General features: G+C 38.2%; 8 protein-coding genes across 8 annotated transcripts; 5 read left to right on the forward strand and 3 right to left on the reverse strand.

Moving 5' to 3' along the window:
- Nucleotides 1–194: 194 nt before the first annotated feature.
- Nucleotides 195–1325, forward strand: RSF1 (Rsf1p; the record flags this gene model as incomplete). The annotated part of the gene is made up of 1 exon (NM_001182526.1): nt 195–1325. The coding sequence occupies one exon, from the start codon at nt 195–197 to the stop codon at nt 1323–1325; it is 1131 nt and encodes a 376-aa protein (NP_013743.1).
- Nucleotides 1326–1613: 288 nt separating this feature from the next.
- EIS1 (Eis1p) lies at nt 1614–4145 on the reverse strand (the record flags this gene model as incomplete). Its single annotated transcript, NM_001182527.1, has 1 exon — nt 1614–4145. The coding sequence occupies one exon, from the start codon at nt 4143–4145 to the stop codon at nt 1614–1616; it is 2532 nt and encodes an 843-aa protein (NP_013744.1).
- Nucleotides 4146–4699: 554 nt separating this feature from the next.
- On the forward strand, nt 4700–6709 carry HOF1 (formin-binding protein HOF1; the record flags this gene model as incomplete). Its single annotated transcript, NM_001182529.1, has 1 exon — nt 4700–6709. One exon carries the CDS (start codon nt 4700–4702, stop codon nt 6707–6709), a length of 2010 nt encoding a protein of 669 aa, NP_013746.1.
- A 5-nt stretch (nt 6710–6714) lies between these two features.
- YMR030W-A (uncharacterized protein) lies at nt 6715–7005 on the forward strand (the record flags this gene model as incomplete). Its single annotated transcript, NM_001184572.1, has 1 exon — nt 6715–7005. One exon carries the CDS (start codon nt 6715–6717, stop codon nt 7003–7005), a length of 291 nt encoding a protein of 96 aa, NP_878141.1.
- A 184-nt stretch (nt 7006–7189) lies between these two features.
- Nucleotides 7190–8679, forward strand: ARP9 (Arp9p; the record flags this gene model as incomplete). The annotated part of the gene is made up of 2 exons (NM_001182530.1): nt 7190–7219; nt 7306–8679. The coding sequence occupies 2 exons, from the start codon at nt 7190–7192 to the stop codon at nt 8677–8679; spliced, it is 1404 nt and encodes a 467-aa protein (NP_013747.1).
- A 140-nt stretch (nt 8680–8819) lies between these two features.
- On the reverse strand, nt 8820–10124 carry RCH1 (Rch1p; the record flags this gene model as incomplete). Its single annotated transcript, NM_001182531.1, has 1 exon — nt 8820–10124. The coding sequence occupies one exon, from the start codon at nt 10122–10124 to the stop codon at nt 8820–8822; it is 1305 nt and encodes a 434-aa protein (NP_013748.1).
- Nucleotides 10125–10543: 419 nt separating this feature from the next.
- Nucleotides 10544–11077, forward strand: IMP2 (endopeptidase catalytic subunit; the record flags this gene model as incomplete). The annotated part of the gene is made up of 1 exon (NM_001182532.1): nt 10544–11077. One exon carries the CDS (start codon nt 10544–10546, stop codon nt 11075–11077), a length of 534 nt encoding a protein of 177 aa, NP_013749.1.
- A 180-nt stretch (nt 11078–11257) lies between these two features.
- Nucleotides 11258–12922, reverse strand: MIH1 (putative tyrosine protein phosphatase MIH1; the record flags this gene model as incomplete). The annotated part of the gene is made up of 1 exon (NM_001182533.1): nt 11258–12922. One exon carries the CDS (start codon nt 12920–12922, stop codon nt 11258–11260), a length of 1665 nt encoding a protein of 554 aa, NP_013750.1.
- Nucleotides 12923–13012: the final 90 nt, after the last annotated feature.

Here is a 13012-nt window from a genome sequence, read left to right on the forward strand (position 1 = left end):
GCGTAAACCAAAAGAAACGCATGTAAAACATCTGCAAGTTACTCCATCATCTGACACCTAGAGACGTACGTATCAGAACGATTTGAGTGGAGGGGTACAAAAAGGGACTCTGTAGATCAAAAACTGTAATATTATCCTTTTTTTTACTTTCTGAGAAGCTATTCGAAAACAAGGAGATAGAACTACAAGCAGTTATGAAGGACCTAAATCCAGAAATGGGGAAATTTGCTACCACTAAAGGCCCTCCTCAAGACAATAGAGGCATGGTTGATATAGCGACACTGCCTAATTTTCCTGCCAACCGTAGTGGGACTCCTCGTGAGGAGATGTATCTGGCGCCCAACAAGATGGAAACTCCAAGGATACTTAATATGAATATGGTACCGGATTATTTGCAAAAAGAGAACTTCTCGCCAGATTTTTCTTCTGCTACCGTATCTGCCAAGTCATCTCCTGTCAACGTTACTCATGATGAGTCGCTTCCTCTGGGAACTATTGAATCGAATAGCACAAAGGATTCTAAATATGCAGTTCAACGGCAACAGCAACAAGTGGTAGATTTCATAGAGAATAATATGCAGCTACTGTCTTCAGAAACACTAAATTTTAGATCAGACATTATGAAAACTTTGGAGCTTCCCATTCCCAAGAGAAGAGATATTAAGGGAAACCATCTATCTAAACTATTATTTGCTAAATCACCTCTAACTATCAACACATATTGCCAATTTTATGACCGTAGAACCAAGCGAATTTGCAATCAAGAAATGATATGGAAAGATAAGAACAGTAGAGAGAAGCATGGTTCTAGAAAGTATCAAAGACATTTGAGTAAAGTTCACGATGTCCAGCTAACACCAAATAATTTTACCGAATTTTTTGATCATAATTCTCCACTTTTCCAGGAATGCTATGACTATCAATCTAGATTGATGCGTGATTTACTTGTTGAACCAGATGCCAAATTCAAAGAGAAGAAAAAGAAGAAAAAAGGGGACGTCAACGGAAATCATCCTGAAACCGGATCGAGCCTCATCAACCACCAGGTCCAACAGCAAAATGTTCGAGAACTTCAATCGAAAATAGCCATGAACGACTTGATAGAGATTCTTATCGATTTAAACATTCCGTTTTCTGTTTTAGACTACCAACCAATGAGAAATTGGCTCATCAAATATTCAATAATTTCAACAGATACTTTGCCGGATGAAGTATACTTCAAAACTGATCCAGGCGTGAATGAACTGGAACACAACAGTAGTAATTTAAACAATAGCAATAGCGGTACTCCTCATAATCATAATCAAAACCAACATACCAATTAATTAAAACTTGCTTTTAATCTGCATACATAAAACTTAGATCAAATAAATAAAAAAAAAAGTAAAACAACCATATATACTATTTCATAAGCAAAAGTAATCAAATTAAACAAAAAAAAGAAAATACAAATATTAAATTTAAATTAAGGCAATAAACATATATTATACACATAAAAAGAATAATTAAAGCGCAGATGAGAACTATCTTAATTATCAAAATTCTGTAGTATCCCACTCAACTGTTCAATATCTTAGCCGCACCATTTCTTCGTTATCTAGGCTCACTAGCAATTATTTTTTCTCTTGATTACTAATTGCATCCTGATCGTCTTCGATCGAAGAACCCTGTGAAAAGCCACTAAATGTATGTTCCAAACTATCAGGGCTAACTCCCAATGATTTATTGTTTCCTGCTTTCTGTGAAACCGAGATTTCTTTTGAATGCTCCGCTGATTTACAATCATTAGCGTCTTCTTTTCCACTTGATTTATTTCCGATCGAAATTTTTTCTTCAGGTTCCTTTGTTTGAACAGCAGAACTAGTTTCGGTAGCTTCTTTTGCGGCAGTACTCACCGGAACCCCATCACCACCTGAATTTTTCGTTTCGGCTCCCACTATCTCTTCCTTCTTTAGTTCATCACCTTCCTCTATTTTTTCAAGTTGGGTTGGTAAATCTTCAACATTTTTCTCGACGGATTTGTTTTGTGTTAAATACTCCTCAGAAGTCATACCAATCAATTTTTTAACCTTCTCTTCGTCAATCTTATCATCGCCACGTGCAGAAGCAACATCTTTCATAGCTTCCAACAAATTTAGTTTTTCCTTCTTTAACTCGATTTCGGTCGCGTTCAACTCGCTCTTACGTTCGTTAATCAACGAATCCACTTCCAATTGCTTCAGACGGGCCTCCTTGGTTGATAACTCAGCCTGCTCTTTAGCCTTATTAGCAAGAATAATAACGTCATCATTCAAATGGGATTCCAAGCTTTCTTTAGTTTGACCTAGTTCCAGTAATTTGTCATCCTCTCTGATATTTCTATTCTTCTGGGCGTCAAGATCATTTCCGTAACCAGAGATCTTTCTTTTATGGTCAACTATAGCATCCTGCAATCTTGAGATTTCTGCGTTAATTTCATCGCGCTCTTCCACTAAAGTTTTGTGTTCCGCTTCTGCATTTGCCAGATCGTCATGGTAAGGTTTCAATAGTTCTTCTTGCTCTTTGCGCGCTTCAGTGATATCTTGTTCACATTTCTTACCCCATTCCTCCAAATCTTGATCTAGACGAGCTTTTTCGTCCTTTAACTCTTGCTGCATTTGCTTTTTAAATTCGATCTCTTTGCTCTTGGTATCTTCAAGCAGAGTTTCCCTTTCAGCGACTTTGGTATCCATTCTGGCCACAAGTGCATCAAAGCTGGCTTTAATCTTTTCCTGGGAGGTCTTTTTTTCGGTTTGATGCCTATTAGCCGTAGTAGTCAATACTTTGGCGTCATTAGAAATGATAGAACGTTCCATCGTTTCCCATTCATTTGATGATTTATTATAGGCCTCAGTTCTTTCTGCAATTTCTTCATCCATAGCACGTTGCGCCTCCGCCCTCTCACTCACTTCACCAAGTACAGGAGAAATCAATCCGGATGCGATTTTAGTGATATCTTCTGGTGACAAAAACAGGCCACCACCCATGTTAATCTTGTTATGGAATTCTGTCTTTTTCTGATGATTAGACTGTGCGACAGCGACAGCAGCTTTGTTGTATTCCATATTAGTGAATAGCTTTCTATGCATATCGCTTTTTTCAATGATATCCAATTGTCTGTCAACATTGGCTCTTGCCAAAGTCAAAACTTGCTGAGAAGTTAATTGGCTCAGATAGGTTTCCCTCTTCTGCGCCTTAAGAGCTATACTTTTGTCGATATCCTCACCAGGATGCATGTCTTTCACAGCATTAGCAGCTCCTAATGCAAATTTCATCGACTTGGCTTCTTTCTCAGCAGAAACTTTTTTGACCTTTTGTAAATCTTGTGCTTTTGGAGCATCAACTTTCGCCATAATGTTATTCATCATCTCATTGGAGAAACTGAATTGATTTAAATTACCATGCTCATCAGTCTTGACGCCGTATTGGAAGTTCGTCTTTTCCGGTTCCCATCTTTCCTTAATACGAGATTCTGCCTTTTTTTCAGCACCCACTAAGACTTTCTCCAAATTCAAAGTCTTTGGTTTAGGATTAACAGTACTGTTGAAACTGCCACTCGCGCCGCTTAACACAGAGCTGGCAGAGGTGATAGAATATGACCTGCTGTTTGTTTGAGAGCTTAAACTTGTAGTTTCCATTGTCATCGAATAAGCTTTCGATGCGGCGGCCCCTGGAGATTCTTTGGACTTTCTCTTCGTCTGAGATTCTTTTGAAGTTTTAGAAGTAGCAGAAGTTATTGAGTTGTTACGTACAACTTTGGGTCCCATTTTGGATGCAGCTTTAGTGGCATTAGGGTCAATAAACATACGTTTGTAAGCTTCTACCGTGGTTTGATTGTCATGAGCTAAATTAGCTGCCTTGTCGGAAGCTGCATGAGCGTCGCTGACGCCAATTGAGTAACTTTGGGCAGGTGACTGGTAAACCCCGTACTTCAACTTCGCCTTATATAAAGCCTCCCTGCTTAATGGTTCGCCTGTTGTCTGGTATACCTTTGGTTTTCTCAAAGATTTAGAGCCGTGTTTCAGCGACTTTTTCGACGAAGTTATAGACGAAGTCCTGCTCCCTCCACCAGAAGTCTTTCCTATATTATGTATGTCTCTATCTTCTACAGCTGAAATTAAAGACATTGGTTATTTTGCGTTGGTTCCCTATATGCAAAGCTATTTAACAACTAAAGACTGTGTAATCGTCAGAGTGCACTATTTTGCTTCTTTTCAAAGTAGCTGCCAAAGAGCTGAACCTTTAGGATCCACTGAATTAATAAACATTGGTGATATACTGCAAGCAACAAGGAGTTCTCCCCATCGAGTGGCAGTAGTTCTTCCCCCTCTCGAGGGTGCCCCTTTCGGTAGTTTGCGATTTTCTTCCAGAAGAGCACCGATTGCCCCATCCGGAAAGTACTATTTCCCTTTTGGGTAACAGCGGACCGAAGCGGAAGCGTTCGAGTAGCCGAGGTATATGATTTCCTCTTTGGGCAAGTTGTAAACAATAAATGGTAAAAAGTTATGAAATATATTCAATGGTAAAGGTCCATTTGATAAAGTACACATTCACTGTATGAGGGAAAGAGGAAAGCCAGCTAGAGCATTTTTTTGGAGCAGGCGAGCAAACAATATAAAATACAAAGGCCTCGTGTGAGACTTGGAAAGTGTACTACTAATATTCAGAAAAAGGTGAAAGAATGAGCTACAGTTATGAAGCTTGTTTTTGGGACCCAAACGACAATGGTGTGAACATCCTTCTGGGTCACATTTCTCAGGGAATAAGATCTTGCGACTCAATGATACTTTTCTTTAAGCAGCGTAGTGAGCTTGAGAAGGACTATGCCAGGCGGCTTGGAGCCATCACGGGAAAACTAGACAAAGACATTGGAACAAACATGGATTATGGAAAGTTGAATGAAACATTTAATGTGGTGCTCAGTGTTGAGAAAGCTCGAGCACAATCGCATTCCAAGCAAAGTGAGATTCTTTTCAGACAGATTTACACGGATACTAAGGCATTTGCCGCTAACTTGCAAGCAAGATATACTACATTGAGTGGAAAGATTGAAAGGTTGCGGATGGACAAGTTCAACAAGAAAAAGGGGTGTGAGGTGTTGCAAAAGAAATTACAGGATGCCCAGATTAGATTCAGAGACTTGCAATTGAACGAGAATAATATGATTGGGGCCAAGAGAGTAGAACACAACAAGAGAGAACTATTGAAATGGGAATCGAACTCTCAGGAATATAAGGTTCAACTAGACGTTCTTAAGCAAGAATATAAGGCATCGCAGAAATTCTGGATACACGAGTGGGCGCAATTATCCTGCGAACTGCAAGAAATGGAGAACGCTAGAATATCCTTTTTACAATCGAAATTACAACAGTTCGCAACCTCATCGATGGAAACATATATTTTAGAGCAAACAAAAATGGACATGTTAACAAATCATCTGAACTCATTCACGGCAGCGGATGAAATATCGACGTTTTCAAAAGAAAATGGAACTGGTAGACTGAAACATAAGACTTCCAAAGGTGACATGAATTCTAGCGCCAACTGGGCTCAAATGAGCAGTATCTCCACGACAAGTAAAAAAACCGAATCGTATATGGACAATATAAGGAAACTATCTTCTCAGCTGAAGGAAACCGAAAATAAAAGGAAACTAGCTTCAATAGACAAATATGAGAAACCATTGCCATCTCCAGAAGTCACCATGGCTACACAATTTAGAAATTCCACACCCGTCATACGTAATGAGACAAAAGTGGTTGCTAACCCAACATTATCTTTGAGGTCTTCACCCGTCCAGTTACAGAGCAATGTGGATGACTCCGTGTTAAGGCAGAAACCTGATAAACCAAGGCCGATTGTTGGGGAAGAACAACTTAAACCTGATGAAGATTCGAAAAATCCTGATGAAAAAGGTCTAATGGTGCATAAAAGAAATCAATCTCTCAGCTCACCATCAGAATCAAGTTCTTCTAATCCAACGGATTTTAGCCACATCAAAAAGAGACAAAGTATGGAATCTATGACTACATCCGTAAGTTCAATGGCCAATAGTATAGACGACTCACAGAGATTTGCCAAATCATGGAACTCGTCAAATAGGAAAAGAAAATCTATGAGCCATTTGCAAGTACCCTCATCCGCTTCTTCGAGGTCGGATGATGGGGGAAGAACGCCTAACTCTGCGCACAACCTCAATGAAGATGATTATAACACGAGGAGAGATACCAGTACAAGCACAATTTTGTTCAAACCTCCTGTGGCAGTAAGAGGAACGTCTAGGGGGCACACGCATAGACAATCCATGATAATGCAAGATTCAAGTAATCCAATTGAAGATGCCTTGTACGAAATGGAAAGAATCCAAAGTAGTTCTAAACCAGGTACAAAAACAGGAAACATCATGGATGAGAGAGGTGTGGTCAGGGATAGAGGTATTACTGTTACCTTGCCTATTGTCACCAGTGAAGGTTTTCCAGTCATTGAATATGCCAAGGCCATGTATCCATTGATTGGAAATGAGGCACCTGGATTAGCGAATTTCCATAAGGGCGACTATCTGCTAATTACTGAGATTGTTAATAAAGATTGGTATAAAGGTGAAGTTTATGATAATGACCGTATAGATAGAAATCATAGGATAGGATTAATTCCCTATAATTTCATTCAGCTACTGCATCAAGGTCTTTGATCTCGATGTATATCAATTTTACTAGTTTTCTGATAAAAGAAAAAAAGTATAATGTCAGATTTTTGTTAAGTAGAAATAGAAAGATATACGCTGCCGTGGGAGAAGGACACCTCTCCGGATTTGTAACTAAAAATCATAAAATATCACGTCTTTCCTTCATATTTTCAAAAAAAAAAAAAGTTTTCTTTACCATTTTTGACACAATAATCACGATAATTGTTAGGTCAGGCATTCCCTTTCCACTTTTATGTTCATTTGGACGCAATAAGATATACATATTATTTAATGTGCTCTAATGACAGTTCTACTGTGTTTATATCATTAGAGTCACTTGTTACGAATACTACATATTTCCGCGCAGTGGCTAAAAGCAAATTTCAACATTATAAATCTCTAATAGTAAACTGACAATATTGCGGAATTAGAAAAAATGTACCACGCGAAGTTAAGTGTCTTGAACAACTACTATATGCATTGAATATGGCTCCATTTAGGCAGGACAGTATTTTGGTACGTATTTAGTTCATCAATGGATTTTTTAAGTCTTCACGAACAGTTTTTGGTTAATCTTTTATACTAACAACAATTCATAACAGATAATATACCCCAGATCTCAAACTACTCTCGTTCAATTTGGTTTGAATGAAGAAACATTCACTGTACCTGAGCTGGAAATACCAACACAGATTTATCGGACCACGAGACAAGATGGTTCCTACACATATCATTCAACGAACAAGGATAATAAAGCCGAATTAATCAAACCAATCCAAAATGGTGAAATAATAGACATAAGCGCCTTTACACAATTTCTTAGACTAATATTTGTATCTATTTTGTCTGATAGAGCTAATAAAAATCAAGATGCTTTTGAAGCTGAATTATCTAATATTCCTCTTCTACTGATTACGCACCACTCTTGGTCGCAATCGGATCTAGAGATTATTACTCAATATGTCTTCGAAAGTCTTGAGATAAACAATCTAATCCAATTGCCGGCTTCCTTAGCGGCCACTTATTCTATGATTTCGTTGCAGAATTGTTGTATTATTGATGTTGGAACACATCATACAGATATTATTCCTATTGTTGACTATGCACAATTAGACCATCTTGTCTCTTCAATACCAATGGGCGGACAGTCTATTAATGATTCTCTAAAAAAACTACTACCTCAATGGGACGATGATCAGATAGAATCATTGAAAAAATCACCAATTTTTGAGGTGCTCAGTGACGACGCCAAAAAACTATCAAGTTTCGATTTTGGAAACGAAAATGAGGACGAGGATGAAGGAACTTTAAACGTTGCCGAGATTATTACAAGTGGTCGTGATACACGTGAAGTTTTAGAGGAAAGAGAACGTGGTCAAAAAGTCAAAAATGTTAAAAATAGCGACTTGGAATTCAATACTTTTTGGGATGAAAAAGGTAACGAAATTAAAGTTGGTAAGCAAAGATTCCAAGGATGTAATAACCTGATTAAGAATATTTCTAATCGTGTAGGATTGACGTTAGATAACATAGATGATATTAACAAAGCTAAAGCCGTTTGGGAAAATATTATCATCGTCGGTGGCACTACTTCAATTTCAGGTTTTAAAGAAGCTTTACTGGGTCAACTACTGAAAGACCATTTAATTATAGAGCCAGAGGAAGAGAAGTCAAAAAGAGAAGAGGAAGCGAAATCCGTATTACCAGCTGCAACAAAAAAGAAAAGCAAGTTTATGACAAATAGCACCGCATTTGTTCCAACTATAGAATACGTACAGTGTCCTACAGTAATCAAACTGGCTAAATATCCAGATTACTTTCCTGAGTGGAAGAAAAGTGGATATTCAGAGATTATATTCTTGGGTGCCCAAATTGTTTCTAAGCAAATTTTCACTCATCCTAAAGATACATTTTATATCACAAGAGAAAAGTATAATATGAAAGGACCGGCTGCTCTTTGGGACGTGCAATTTTAAGAATACGTGATAGATGCTTCGTGTATCCAAAATCCGTGTGAATATGTGCTGTTTAGTTTTTTCCATCCAATGAGGATGGGAAATATATACATAAACGTTATGTAATATATAGAATTCATGCAAAATTAACAAGGGAAATATCACCTTGGTTGTGTATATGGGACGTTGTTCGACAGAACGGATTGATTTTCACCAGTTCCAATTGATATGATCTTTTCCAAATCAACTTCCTCATTCTCATTTGCACAAGATGACTCGCTTCCGTCTGCTTGAGCGTCCTTTTGTATCCATCTTTTGAACAAGCTTACAAAGAAATTTGCCGTCATGACTTGCTCAACTTGATATAAAACCAAGGGAACCAACAACTTACCCAGGTGTTCTTTTTTATCGCCGTATTGTGAAGTAATTAGTGATACACCCAGTGCTGCAGTTTTAGCCGGGCCACAAAACATAATGCAAATCGCATCTTCCTTTGAATAATAAAAAGGCCTAAAGATATTATACGAATAGCGGTACAATCTTGTAGATTTGCCCTCTATTGGTTCATGAGGGAAAAGCTTGAGGATGAACCATGGCCTTGCACATAAGTATGACAGACCCGTGAAGAATATATAAATTCCCAAATTAAAAAAGCAGAGAAATATGATGCAAACATGAGAAACGCTAGTAAACGCATCCTGATAAAAGGCAGTTGAGAATGAACTAAACATAATCAATAAAAGCATGTAAGATCCAATTTTAATATGGTATTTTTTCAAAAAGCCCAGGTAATAAGCAGTACCCTTCGGAAAGCAATTTTGAATAACCTGACCCACAAACAAGGGTACGAATACAGAGAGACCAACCTGTTTCATAACACGGCCATAAAGCGCACCAATGCCATTTCCAGTGGCAGGGTTGCCGTATGCAAATGGTGCGCGGTTAGTAAACATTTGAACCAATGCAGGTGTAATAAACGCACCCAACAAATTTCCAATGAATACTTCACAAACGCACAAAAGGCTATTTCCACCTGCATTCGTAGTCATGATAACGTTTGAAGCCACGGTTGTTGGACAAGTGGCAGTCAAAATTAGACCGATAAGTACCCAGTCATCTATTTTCGGATCATTAGCAGCCTTTACCGCGCAACAAAATCCATATACTATGGACGAGGTAATAAGGAAACTCAGAACCAGAATAGTGGCATGAGCTCTCCAATTTAACATATTTGCCATTAGTGACCTTGATTTCATTCCCAGGCCACTTTGGAGAAAAATCCAGGCGACGCAGCCGTACCCAATACTATATTGGCCTTTAATTAACCCTCCGTCTCTTGCAAAATTCGGAGCAAATCTTGCAATAACGATTAAAATAGCCAAACAGATGAAAAACCACTGGGATTTCAGAAATTCTGTTACTGAATGTGCCCAAATTTTTCGTATTAGAGAGTACTGAGTCTTCATTTGGCACTAAGTAGGTGTATTAAATGTGTGTCTTCCTTCTTTTTGCAAGTTATGTCAGAGTTGGGATATATCGTAGAAAAGGGTGCGAAGGTGATTCAGGTAGCATAGACGGTTTCAGGCAATAAAAAGCTATAAATCTCTCTTTATATAATTGAAGGTTAAAATTTGCTAGATTTTAAAGTGGTTCGGTTCTTTTTTATGCTTTCTTAGCTTCTGGCTGTTCGTTGGAGCTCAGACTTACGGGTAGACCAATGTCATCGAAATACTGTGGAAGATCAAGCTCGGAAGGAGAGCGAGGCTAAGTTCCGAGCTACTGAAAAAAATGGAAAAAACAAGTGCCTTAATTGAATGACTAGATGGGTGCTTGTTAACGAAGGCGTGCTGCTATTCATGAAGCTGTTGCATTGTACTGTACAGTAATGTTTCGAGCCGGATCATCAAAAAGATTCTTACGAAACACACTAATAGCAATTTCATGGGTTCCGGTACTTCTAACAATCAATAATAATGTGGTCCATATTGCGCAAGTTAAAGGTACCTCTATGCAGCCTACGCTGAACCCGCAAACGGAAACGCTGGCAACAGATTGGGTGCTGCTTTGGAAGTTTGGAGTCAAGAACCCAAGTAATTTATCTAGAGATGACATTATCCTTTTCAAAGCTCCTACAAACCCTCGGAAAGTTTACTGCAAAAGGGTTAAAGGTTTACCGTTTGATACCATTGACACGAAGTTTCCATACCCTAAACCTCAAGTGAACCTGCCCAGGGGACACATATGGGTCGAAGGGGACAATTATTTTCATTCGATTGATAGCAATACTTTTGGCCCCATTTCCAGTGGGTTGGTCATAGGGAAAGCTATAACAATTGTTTGGCCACCCTCCAGGTGGGGAACGGATCTCAAACTGAGTACCGGTAGAGACTGCATTAGCAAAAGAGCCATTTTAGAATGAAAATCAGCTTATTTTTATGAATTTAGAAGTGACCCCGGTATTCAAATGCAAATTTTTTATATTATGTGATTAATCTAATGCAATAAATATAGATGATTGTGATTTATGTATTGATGTTGTTGCCGTTCGGTTCCTGAATATATACTTCTTTTTTTCATAATACTTCATGCACATGTAGTATCATTTTTTATCTTCAGTCTCTAGAGAAGGGAATAACGATCTTCTTGCGGGCCTGGGTAAATCTTCTCGGTCGGAACCAACGAAAGTAAAATCTCCGTCTTGCTCTTCATCTCCACTTACTTGCTGATGATTGCCTCTCTCATCTTCGAAACTAAAATATGATGGGGTATCCAGTCCGTCCATTAGTAGCATATGTGAAGTGCTTAGGTTACTGTTACTACTCATAGACGACTTACTTAAGATGGGGAAGAAATTTTCGTCGCCTGTACTCTCACTTGAATTTAATGATGAACCACTAGAGACTCTTCTGTGGTTTAATGACAGCTTCGGAGGCGGCTCAAACCTGAACGATAGTGCAGAAGATGCCATTGTTGTTGAAGATTGATGGCTATCTCTATAAAAGAAGTTAGGATTTGAAGGGGAAGCTAGTTTTCTAAAAGAATTATTTTTAGTAGCAAATCTTTTAGATTCTCTCCTAAACTTATCCATTTCTTGTTCACAATTCAGCAAATTTTCTTGTGAGTTCATTCCCACGTACTGACGTGGATAACATAGTTCAGGAAAATTGTCAAAAACAGCTTTGTATCCGCCATCCAATATCAATATGTCGGGATAGAATAATTTGGGATAATGATCCTGATTTATTATACGATCACAATTTCTCAAATGAGAGGCCAATGAAGGTCCCCGGTGGGAACTAAATTCGCAATGGATAATTAAAAGAGTTGGTAGAGTGTTGTTGTTGCTAGTATCGCTATGCAAAACTTTATGGATAAATTCGTACTCTAACTCATCTCTCGAGTGTATGTTAACGGAGTTTATTATGTGGCCGCCAGTATATTCGTATTCAAACCGACAATCTATAATACGACATGAATTATAAAATGACTCGCACATATTATTCTGCAGAATATTTTTCAACGTTTCTGGAGAAATTCGAGGGAAAAAGTCATTTGAGTTACGATCGTCATAATAATATGGTATCTGTGTTTTGGCTAGGCATGATTCAAAACATTTCACCCCTACCGAATTAGGAGCTAGTGGACTGGATGACGCAGACGTGAAGTTCAAAGTATTCTGAGTAATGTTAGAAAATTTCTGTGAACTTTTTCTCGATGACCTCGGAATTTTCCCATCTTGCCGTTGCACCCTCCTGCTTGAATTGCTACTGCTATTCATGCTTGGCTTTCTCGACAAGGACCTTGACCTTGAAAAAGAGCTCGACCTCTGGGGACTGCCAGGATACTTGATTCTACTTAAAAGATCATTATCCCTATTATTGGTCAAAGATCTTCTTGATGAGTTTCTTGTTGGACTTTGTAAGGTTTGAGAAGCAAAATGCATGCTTAAGACTATATCATCATTTTCATTTTCATTTTCATCTAACTCATCGCGATGGCCAAGCTGCTTTATATTCGGTGAAGGACCATCAATTTCCTTACTCCTGTGATTTGTTAACAATGGAGATTTATCAAAGGCAAGATTCTCTTTATTGATTAAATCATCGTCGACATTCGAATGTTTGCTTTTTGACTTAAAGAAGGTCTGAACATTTCTAAATATGTTCTTCTTCTTACCAAAGGGACTTTTCAAGGAAATTTTTTGGAAACTAAGAACGTCTTCATTGGCACATTCATCTTCAGTTCCATGAAATATATTGTTCATGGTTTCTTCACCCTCGCTGACTTCAATCCTGGTTTGTCCACTGCTCTGTTTATCTTTTGTCTCCTTTCAAGTTAACTCTCTTTTCTTTGT

Source organism: Saccharomyces cerevisiae, chromosome XIII (genome assembly GCF_000146045.2).
Source record: "Saccharomyces cerevisiae S288C chromosome XIII, complete sequence".
In the NCBI taxonomy this organism is placed as follows: domain Eukaryota; kingdom Fungi; phylum Ascomycota; class Saccharomycetes; order Saccharomycetales; family Saccharomycetaceae; genus Saccharomyces; species Saccharomyces cerevisiae.